Source organism: Alternaria arbusti (assembly GCF_024043155.1).
Source record: "Alternaria arbusti strain BMP 1465 chromosome Unknown scaffold_4, whole genome shotgun sequence".
NCBI lineage: Eukaryota > Fungi > Ascomycota > Dothideomycetes > Pleosporales > Pleosporaceae > Alternaria > Alternaria arbusti.
The window spans coordinates 161,757-172,773 of NW_026249944.1; the positions used below are offsets into that span (position 1 = coordinate 161,757).

General features: G+C 53.2%; 3 protein-coding genes across 3 annotated transcripts; 2 read left to right on the forward strand and 1 right to left on the reverse strand.

Annotated features, from left to right (window-relative positions):
* Positions 1–1,011: 1,011 nt before the first annotated feature.
* On the forward strand, positions 1,012–2,886 carry J4E86_003680 (uncharacterized protein; the record flags this gene model as incomplete). The annotated part of the gene is made up of 2 exons (XM_051444232.1): positions 1,012–1,233; positions 1,354–2,886. The coding sequence occupies 2 exons, from the start codon at positions 1,012–1,014 to the stop codon at positions 2,884–2,886; spliced, it is 1,755 nt and encodes a 584-aa protein (XP_051303857.1).
* Positions 2,887–3,284: 398 nt separating this feature from the next.
* J4E86_003681 (uncharacterized protein) lies at positions 3,285–5,439 on the forward strand (the record flags this gene model as incomplete). Its single annotated transcript, XM_051444233.1, has 2 exons — positions 3,285–3,871; positions 3,918–5,439. 2 exons carry the CDS (start codon positions 3,285–3,287, stop codon positions 5,437–5,439), a joined length of 2,109 nt encoding a protein of 702 aa, XP_051303858.1.
* A 1,027-nt stretch (positions 5,440–6,466) lies between these two features.
* J4E86_003682 (uncharacterized protein) lies at positions 6,467–8,130 on the reverse strand (the record flags this gene model as incomplete). The annotated part of the gene is made up of 2 exons (XM_051444234.1): positions 6,467–6,505; positions 6,574–8,130. The coding sequence occupies 2 exons, from the start codon at positions 8,128–8,130 to the stop codon at positions 6,467–6,469; spliced, it is 1,596 nt and encodes a 531-aa protein (XP_051303859.1).
* Between the last annotated feature and the right edge of the window lie 2,887 nt (positions 8,131–11,017).

An 11,017-nucleotide genomic window follows, 5' to 3' on the forward strand; every position in this document is an offset into this window, starting at 1 on the left:
GTCATTTCATAGTCACTCCATTCCACTTTCTCTTCTTCAACAGACTGCATAAAGCAGCAATGTCAACGAAAAAAGGTGGGTGTTGGTTCCGCCGTTCGATCGTCAGTAAAGGCCCCAATAAGCCTCTACCTTAGGTCTCGAGACCTTCGTTGTAGTAACCGGGCTCACGTTCCCGCATCTTCAACTATCCACTCGACGAGCCGGTTTCCCGTAGGTACCTGTCACTCAGAAGCTGGACCGGAGTCCATTGCTGGAGACGAGCTCCGCCTGCTTCCTGCCGTGTGAGATGAGCAATCCCGAAGGATACCGTTGCTCACCACCTCCCGGCGAGACCCCAAACGGGCAAAAGTAAACGCAAAGTCGCGCTTCCCTTTGGCGGAGTGTGGAGAAGGTGCATGGATGTCGCCGTTCCGTCGATCGTAGGTAGCACTGCAAAAACCACAGATCGAATTTGAGCGTTGAGGTGCCGACACATAATGCTCGTCAGCGCAACGACACCTCGTGAGACCAGGGTCGTAAGCGTCCGTCAACGTCTCCACCCCAGTCCCTAACGCTTGTGAGCCGAGGTATCAGGAAGTATTGGACAAGCTGTGTGAAAAGAGTGGAAGAAGACTTGTTAGCGAGGACGCCTGGAGCCCGCCTGCGGCTCCAGATAATGTGAACGAGGGGCTCTCGTGAAGACGACGTTACCTTGTCGGACTCTCCGATATCATTGAGCTCAGGTTGAGCTCTTCTCGACTTCTCCAAGTCCACAGCCGAAAATGGTGTGAGGTGGAGGGCGAGGAGGAGGGCAGTTGGAAGACAGTGGGCAGGCTCTTATAGACAGAGGGGCTACGGCGCGCAAGGCTGCCGCCTCCGGGCTTGGCCTTCTCCTGTCGTTCCATTGGCTGTCGCGTCTGTTTGCATTCACCTGCGCACAGACCACGCGACTGGCTAGATCCCACCAAGGGATATTCAGGCTCTGAGTCCATTCTTCAACGCGAGCAGTTGTATTGTCGAATCTTTGCGACAATGGCGCCGCGAAAGTCTTCCGCAGATCCCGGAGATGGCGCGACCAAAGGCGCACTGAGCAAGCGACGATGGCAGTTCATTGAGAGCAGGCCTACCTCTGCGGGCGCCACCACTTCGACACCTGTTTCCAAGAGGCTGAAGCGACCGCCGAAATCTAAGGGAAGGAACAAAACTCAGCTCCTTGACCTCGACACCGCCTTGGTCCTCCAGATCGCCAAAGCAGTAAGTCTGATGATTATAACATGGCGTGGAGGCTGGATTACCCACAACTCTGCTCATTCAAGCTTGAGATAGCTCCGTAGTCTGCGAGCACCGATGAGAACTGGAGCTAACAATGTTAAGGTTGGTCAACACGATCTGCCCAACTTCATGCGCAGTTGTCAAGCCCTTTGGACGATCGGTCTCGAAGCCCTATACAAGAGCGCCATTCGGTTCCGCCTAGGCCCTAATTTCCCCTCAGCCAGCAGCCTCGTGGGACACGGACCGACGTTCACGTACATCGATCGCTTTACCCGAGATCTGACAATCGACATCACAGCATCTCCTTACGCGCAGGCCTATTTCCAGCTCCTGGCGCGATGCCTGCAACACCTCCCATTGACTTCGTTGGTATTCACACAGCCAGGGTTATCACATGGACAACAAAACCCGATCATATCAGCACTGAACGGGCTGTCTTGGCTGATGCTGGAAAGCCTTCTGTGCCACCCATCCCGTGGGAAGACTCTCCGAGCATCCTTGAGAAAGATTGACCTTCCGGAGATGTACAACCCAGTCAAGTGCCCCGGTCAATACAATGATGAAACTGTCATGGACAGCCGGCTCGTCCTCAAGTTCGTGTCTACCATACTGCAGCCTGGGAAGCTCTTTGAATTTGCTTCCTCGGGTAGGAGGGGATTAGTTCATCACAACGTGGCTGGTACGCTTAGGAGAGTCGCTCGTCGTCTACTTGAGTACATCGGTGTAGGAAATCACATCGATTACTTCTACATGCGAGCCACCTTCAGCTTCCTCGACGAAGATACCGGGACATATCGCAATCCCTTCTGGGACTTGGGATTGGAACAGACGTTCGCTGTCACTAAGCTCGTTTTTCACGATGTCAATTTCAGACATTTTCCCTTGGGCGTCTTTGGTTTGTCTATCGACATATCCAGTGTGCGCTCACTTCATCTCATCCAGTCACTATTCCTCTCGGACCTTTTCTGGCTCCTCATGACATCAAATCCCGAATCAAAGATCAACATCGAAGATCTTTGTATTCAAATACTTTGCTGGGACGAGCCCTTCCTGTGGGAAACACACGACTATGGGTTTACGAACTTCATCACCAGCTTTCATAGCCTACAGTCAGTCAGGATGAAAGTATGCAATAGTTGGGGTGCGCCCAGGTCCGAATACCCCAGATTGATCGACATCTGGAGTTACCATTCCGGGCTGCGGGTTTACGACGTCGATCTCGGCAATGACAACGATCTTTCGCTTCGCGACATGGACAGCCTTGCATCCTTCTGCCCTGGGATTGAGGTCTATGGCTCTCGCGACGTTGTGCTCGGTGCTCCGATCCACGATGGAGATTGGAGCGAATTCGATGATGAAGCTCCTTATATCACCGAAACTCTCGCCGCCGAATTCCCAGAACTGAAGACGTGGAAAGTCTACTACAACACAGGACCCCTCTTCATTTTTGAAGAGGGAGATGACTTTCACCACCTTGTGGCAACCTGCCTCTTCGACTTCTTCCGCGAAGCTTGCGTGGAGTACAAGATCGAGTGCAAGCTCAAAACCATCATCTTGATCGCACAAGATGACGTCATCCCTGAGCATACCTTCCTCCGTGAAGGCCTGTCACAGGGTCTCACGTTCAACTTTTGAGGTATACGTTGGGCACAGGTGTTGTGGGCGGTTTGGAGGTTTGGGGGTTGAGGCTTACATGATGGAAATGCTTTGTATATAACTGTTCTAGAGAGGTTTATAGGCATCTAGGTGTTTTGTTCGCGTCTTCTCGGAAGCTGGCGATAACATTGTAGGGTGTAAATACATATACAAACTTCAACTTGACGATATCCTAAGTTGAGGTAAACTTCTCGGGTGGCCGTACTTTCCGAGATTCTGGCGACCATGTGGGGGTGATCAGGTCGCTAATCTGCCAAGACCGCAAGCGCGATGACGTACCCCGCGTCGCAGGCGCAGCCGCGTCAACCATCTCTCTCGTAGCCAACTATGGAGCCATTACAAGATTTTGGTCCTACCATACTTCACTCTCCACCACCATGTCGACCGCCAAACCGCTTACGCCTGCGCAGACGCACGCCCTCTTCGATATCCTAATCCACCACCAAGTCTACTCCGAAATCGAAGCCTTCAAATACCCCCACACCATCAATCAGTATGGCTACCCTTTCCGGAAGGCAGACGGCGTCCAGTCGACGAGCCCGTTGCTACAGAACATGCTCAACAAGTTTGCGCTATGCAACCCCGCCATAAGAAACTTTGGGGAGAGCTGGTGGTCCGACAAGATCCAGACGCTAGTCGCGAGAATGGCCGAGGCGGAACTGAGCGAGAGTTACGACAAAGGCGCTATTGGAAGTCGGAAGGCCCTTGCGACGGCAGCGAGTAGCATCGCTGAGTACGTTGCACGAGGCATGCTGGGTGGATACTCAGCAACGAAGAAGAAGGAAAGCAAGAAGGAATACGACACAAGCAAGCCGGAAGACGTCATACAAGGCTTTGAGGAACTGGTCAAGGATGCAATATACGGGGATGCTTTAGATGATCTGTATGAGAAAGTCAAGGCGACGCCAAGACTGGAAGATCATTCCAGCAGTCTGCAGGCAGCGCACGAGTATATGCTACTGAAGTGAGTACTCTAGATGGCTGTTCTATTCGCAGACTAACAGCCTCAGTGCCGCATCTTTCCTCCACCATGTCTTCGTCATGTCGCCCGACGGCCAATACCTCGTTCGCCTCCTCGAGAACTTGCACCGCCTCATACCATACACCGTCATCAAGCAGACATTGCGGGTCGGAAACGCAGCGACGATGATCAACGGCATGGTCAGACTAGTACTAGCCAAGCTATCGGTGACGGCCATGACCAACTGGATAGGCCTTACCAACAACACAAACGACGGCATGAATCTTCTCCAGCAAATTCTGTCGACGGTATTAGCATGGGACACATCCGAATTCCAAAAGCGGGCAACAAAACTAGAGTCGTCGCGTAACGCGCCCGACAAGAAGGTCTTCAAGGCACTCAAGACATACGTCTACTCTTCACGGGAGAAACATGAGGCGGCACGAAGCCAGTCAATATCCGAGTCGAAGTCAATCGCAGCCGTCATCCTCGAAACATCCGACCCCCCATACAAGATCGATGCCGAGACCCTGAGCGAACACCAACATAGCGTAGCCATGGAATACCTCAGCACATACCTTTCGATTCGCGACCGCGAGGAACTCACCAAGGTTCTCTGCAAATCTAACCCTGATGTCTTGACTTCCACCATACGCGACGCGGTCACCGGCATGGATCCCGTCATCCGAGCCATACACAACGCCGTCGATCTTTCGGGCACTATAACCGACGCGGAAGCCTTCATCACCGACCTCATCAAGACCGCCAAGCCAAAGAAGAAGGGCACAAGGAGCCGCGAAACTTCTAAGTCAAGACCCAGCTCACCTGACCCAGCTAGCATCCTCGATCAAGAGGCAAGCGACGCCCCGACCGTAGAAGACTTTGTCCAACTCCTCAAGAAGCACGCCCCCTCCATGCACAAGTTTTTACACCAAGTTACGAAGAACGCCCCCGACCTCGCGCAAGACTACCTCGTCTACGCCAAACGCATATTCTCTGAGTTCCGTGTCGACGAGCGTGCTAAAGAAGCTGAAGAAAGAGGCGAAGGCGGCGCAGGCAACATGACAGCACCCCTCCACTCGCTCTTCGAAACTCTCAGCAAAGACAAACAAGAAGAGCTAAAGACACTCCTCGACCAACACGAAAAGCATCTCACCACCCTAAAGTCCACATCGCAAACCCGCCTTGAGTCAATCATGAAGCCCGCACCATCATCACAAAACGGAAAAGGCACAACGCACGGTCCAGGCATGTACCTCTCGCGCTGGAACGCACTACTCGACAGCACGCTCATCTCCCCCGCTACCATCCACGGCCCCGTGCGCAAGGGATGGGAAGTAAAAGGCGAGCTAGACGGCAAGGGTCTCAAAACAAACAGCTCGTTACTGGATAAAGACAAGAAACGGGATCGCGTTACCGCTATGATGGCGGATGGGACGGGAGACAAGGTCGAGCGGAAAGAAAGGAAGAGAGATGGGCTAGAGGAGGAGAGTATGGAGGTTGTTTGGGAGGGCATGAGGGATGGGTGGGTTGGTGTTTGTAGGGGGTTGGAGGTTATGGGGCCGGAGTAGGGGGGTACTTCGATGGAGAGGGGGTTGGTGGGTATGACGACAAGGATCGTGAAGGTGTTTGCTTGTATAGAAACGGGGATATGAAGGAGGGTATACGGTATACGGTACATAGATCCACGATTCAACCTGTAATTACTACAATTGGATAAATCGTCTCGACAACACGCATCCGTATACTCTGCCAACACTTTCGAAGAGGGGCTTCAGCCCATACCCCGTTGGCCCGACGCCGTAAACGCTGCATCTCGTGCGTAATGGCGCTCGGGAAGACAGTCTTACCGCAGGAACCCACGGATCCGCCGGCTGGTGTGCTTCGGCGTCGTTCGTGCAGATCACCGGATGCCGGGTGAAGCCGAGAACCGAGCCTGGAGACTGCCTTTCGTTCTCGTGACTGTAGCGTTCGATATGGTTTTGAATCATGGTGCTTATGGTTTGTGGGTTGCGGGATGTGTGATCTTGTGATTGTGTTGGTTTTGCGATGGCGGGTGACGTGTGCTCAGTATGGGGATGAATGCGGGATGTTGCGGATCTGAGCTTTGAGCGTCAACGCCTTTGTTTTGCATGTGAAAGTCCATAGATCATTGCAGAGAACGACTTAGTGTAAAGTGTGCAGAAGAATCATATTCATATCCTCTACTAGTCTAAATCATAAAAGTGTGAATGGTATCTCGTTAAACATGCACATGGCCAGACCCGTCGTCTAAGACAACAAAACAAGAAAAGAAAACGGCCGCTAAGCTCTCTGTACCCGTACGACCGCCCACTGGTAGCCTATGAGGTACATGTCTAAACCAAGACCAACTTCCCCAATGCATCCATATCAGGTACTCTGAACCCCGACTCACCCTCCCCCCAAGCCACAGTACCTACACTGACTGTCCAAGCCACGACCACCATTCGCGCTACAAAGGCAATTGTACTAACGTCCAGCGGCAGGTCAGATTTGAGCACATGCTCTATCTGCTTCGCCAGGCTCCTCTCTTTCTCATCCATGGATGTTGTGAGCGCTGGGCTCGCCTCCGTGATATCAGATGAAAAGGTGCTGGAACGGTTCGAATAACGGGTACTGCGACGTGATGATGTGGATTGGCGCTTGCGCTGTTGCTGTTGTGGTTCAGATGGCGATGCCGATACCGGCGAACAGACTGTCTCCGCGCTTTTGCTGGCCGGAGTGGACGAAGTGTGCGCTGCAACAGCCTGTTGGTATGCACGTCGCATTTCCTGCTTCGTTGCTTCCTGGGCGGCGGCGAGTGCGTCTTGCGCTTTCAAGTCTGGTACCAGAGCCATGAGGCGCTCGAGGAGCGTTGTGTAGCGTGACATGCGGGCTGTCTTGTCGGCGAGAGTGTCGGGTGTTGTTGGATCGCTGGCGAGTCTACCGAGGCGTTCGCGCTCGCGGAAGAGGAGGCCCGCGTTTTGAGGCTCGTACAGGGGACCGAAGATATTGAGGTGGGGTGTGTGGCGGTGGACTTTGTCGACGAGTTGCTCGAGGCGCTGGAGTAGGCGGGCGTGGGGGAGGCCAGCGGAAGCGATGAACTGAACGGTCTTGATCAGAGGTGAAGAGGCTAGGGGCGCAAGGCCGCCGGAGAACGGCAGTGATGCTATGGCGTCTAGTAAGGTGTTTGAGGTATGGACTTCGGTCGATGTGGCGAGGATGTGGAATCGTGCTTCGCGGGAACTGGGTAGCGAAGCGAGGAACTTGGACTGTGGCGTTCTTGCGACATATGGGTGTGTGTAAAGAGAAGCTCCTGCTTGTAACGCCTCGAAAGATTCATCTGTAATGAGAATGCTGTGTACGCCGATCTTATCTTGCGAGTATGGGAGAGAACCAGCTGCAAGGTGCTTTGCGAAGAGTGGTGAAGTGCCTGAGCCTTGGGCATGCCGTTGCGATCTGCTGCGCTTTTGTTGTGTAAGCGTGACTTGGTGTTTGGCGTCTGTCGTTGCCGAAAGGGCCATCGAGATGCCGAAGGCACCATTCTCCGATGACGCGTCTTGTTGGTCAGCGCCGTTGATTAACTGGCTTCCCAGTATTACTGAGAGTGCCGCAAGTTCGGCAGCTGAGACCTTGACGCTCAACCTTCCATCCTCATACTTTGCAGTTTGACCATCTTTCACCCAAGCCCGCTGTATAGCCTTCGGGTCGTCGTCTCGCAGTCCATTGTGCGTCGATACCAAGGCAGACGCCGGCTTCTTCACAGATAAGCCCCTAGCCAAACCCATCTCAACCACCGATAAATCTAAGCTCTTCCTCGCAGTCTTTGGGCTAGGATCCGCTCGCCGAACATTGGACATCGACTTTGACCGCCCCACGCCGCTCGCAGGCTTCTTTGCTCGAGCAAGAAACTTCGTCATGTCTCCGGGGTATGACGATCGCTCTGAGATTGGTCTGTTTCGAACTTCGTTCGCGAACGCATCGTACAAGGTTTCGAGTGGTACCTGTCCGGGATGTCCTTGGAGGTTGGTAAACAATGCGGAGGAAATCAAGCCCTCATCACCAGCCTTGATGATGCCCGACAATGTTGGCACCCAATGTCCTTTGCTAAGACTTTGCTTTGGGGTCAAGAATCTCTTCCACGAGCTGGAGATTTGCGTGAGTTGAACCTGCCGCTCAGTCTTGCCGTCCGTAGTGAACATGTCGTCTGTCGATGTGGTCTTGGGCTGCTTGTGCAGGAGGAAGCGTGTAACGAGTGCCATGGCGGCGAGAAAACAGAGTCCAAGTACGACGCTCGCTGCGACTATTTCTTTCGTGTGCATTCTAGATTTGGCGGGTGTTGTCTCTTATACAAAATGTCGCTTGTTGTTAGTAGGCCGTTAGACCCTGGCAGGTCTGACAGGAGGTAACCTTGTCGCCCAATCGGAATGCAGGGAAGCTGCCACTAATCCCTGCGTCGCTGTCTCGGACATGCTGGCAGCCGCTTCCTTCGTAAAGATGGTGCGAGGCGGCCAGGAGTCATCCATCATTCGTCAGCGCATCGTGCTGTCCCGTGGTTCGCTTCATTTGTCAGATAGTCATCGAAGCGGTCCTCTTTCTGCAGAGACAGCACGCTGACCGTCAAGTCCAAGAGCGAGCACGTGTATCGCGGGTACTGTAAGCTTCAGGAATGCCTGTAATAGCCACGTCTGGATGTTTGCATATCCAAAACAACGTGCGCTTTTGGCTGCTATCTCAAACAGTCCGGCAGCCAGACCTGTGAGATCAGAACATGATTTCCAACGATGCAGATCCTGATATCCACGCGACCCCACACGTCAAATCAGAGTTTGGCTTCACGGTTGCAACTGTTTCTGCCCTACAGGATCATCGTGGCCAGCGGAGCGTCGGACAAGGAAGGGACGAAAAGAGGCTCGACGCACGGGCCCTCTATGATGGCATCCCCGCGAGGTTTGGGTTGGAGAAGCGCCGAAATCGCCAAAGCGAATTACCGTTTCCTAGGTTTCAATGCGATGTAAACAACCGTGCCTGATGGAAAAGGAGACTGGCATAGTTGCGACGTCATAAGAGGTCGGGATAAGATGGGAGCCGCGAAGCTTAGCAGGTGAGTTGCAACCCCTCAGATCCAGGGTGCGAAATGCTCCGTCGGCCCACATCGGTTGGCAGCGAAGATCTCCGAACACCACCAATAAAATTCAGTGCAAGGAACAGATTTTTTGTCCGCAACTGCGATCGTCTGTTCTGGAACTGCAGAACACATCGCGACCGGATCTTGCGGATGGTCGCGACCCGAGACGCCCGGGAACTTCAGCTCGGCCTCTCGTGATGCGCGCGGAGTAGGAAAGCCAGAGTATTCGGCCAACCGCACATCACGCACTAAGAACTTCCTGCACAGTCCGTTCAAAGCCGAATATGCAGTGACTGACTGAACGGTGAAAAGAAGTAACCGGGGTTGGCGGCGTGGACAAGTGCGCTTCTCCTCTGATTCATACGGCTTTCGGTTTTTACGAAAGCGCAATCATCTTTTGTCAGCAGCCGGCTTCTGACTCTATCTTGGGTCGCTTTGCTTTGAACGCGCATCACAAGAGATGGATGAATTGCTCGGCTTGCATTCGAGCCTCAGTAGGTGAAGATGTCGTGGCATTAGAGGCCTATGGAATCCAGAGAGGTTCCAGGTGACTGCTTGGTGTTGCGACCTTGGCGATATGTTCCAATAAGCTCTTGTACCCTGAGGAGTTTCTTCTGAGATAGCAGAATGGGTATGGGATGGTTGAAGATCAAGATGATATGTGCGCGGACGGAAAACATAGTCAGACACTGTCGAATCCGGAACTTGCACGTCGTGCTATACGGGAGTCGCTGTGACAGGCCGGACAAGCGGGGCGAACGAGCTGCAGCAGCGCCAACGGTACATATCCAATATAGCACCCCAACCATACCATTCCACACGTTTGCGAGGTCGGTACGTTCTAGAGTCTGCAACAACTCTTCGCAGATATGGGTTGTGAGTGAGATCTGGCTGCCATGTGGCTCGTTCAGAGCTCCAGTTTGGACACAAAATGGGTAGCGACTTGACATTGCAGCAACAGAGAAAGGCAAGCGGCGTACGATGGAAGTCGTGTAGATCGTGGCAGTGAGACGACACGCCTCATAGACCCAATCGCAGGAGTTTGGATGATCTGGAGTGTAAGCCGAAGGTAGTTTTGCTAATCGATCGCAAATTCCAGCCACTCTTGTCTTACGATAGACGTCATTGGAGGGCGGACAGGCTACATGAACGTCTGTAGCATCGCTAGCGGGCTTAAGTGCTATGCTTTGCGCCAGTAGTAGGTCGGTCAAGTCGCGCATATCTCGAAGTAGGCCACATGTGGTAGATGAGCAACGCTCTTCGTTGAGAAGGTTCCGGAAGTCAGGCCCTGGGCAGAACAACGGGGATTCTGGTATCGCGACATCTGCGTCGTCGTTGACCGATTCATACTTTGCAGGCTCCCACAACGCAAAAGTCGGCAGGGGTTGGGCTTCGTAAAGTAGGTCGCAGTGGAGACAACACCTGGAAGCATTATTAGTCTGCCCTCTTTATCAGGAGGTCATGAAGCTTACGAAGTGGCAAATCGCGCGATTATCGCCCTACCGGTCTTGTCCAGGTCACCGCACAGGTGTATCATCTGTTCGATGCCTCGTTCGTGACACCGCACTGTGGGCTCATCACAGCTCCACATGTCGCTTCCTAGCAAGTGTATCATCACTAAGAGGGTTGACACGGCGTGCTCCCGTGTGAACGACTGAAGCCGAAGCCTGAGCATGACCAGGGTCTCATCCCTGACAAGCCTAGTCCTTATACTTTCGCCTGGAACTTTTGCGAGCATATCGAGCCAAGTACATGTCACGGACCCGATACCACTGAGCAATACATGGGGATGAACCATCATTTCGGGTGCCCATGCCTTGATTAATGCTTCCGTCCCGAACGCCCGCATGACTGTTTATGTCAGCCCTTGAACGAGAGCATACGACGTGAAAAGTCTGGAGAGTTATGTACACCTACATGCACGTAGGATGAAACCACTGTTCAAACTAGGGTTCTCGAATTGGGGCAACACCTTGAAAGGGTCAAACCCGTCTCCGATCTGAGGGAAAGTGGTCGCGAAT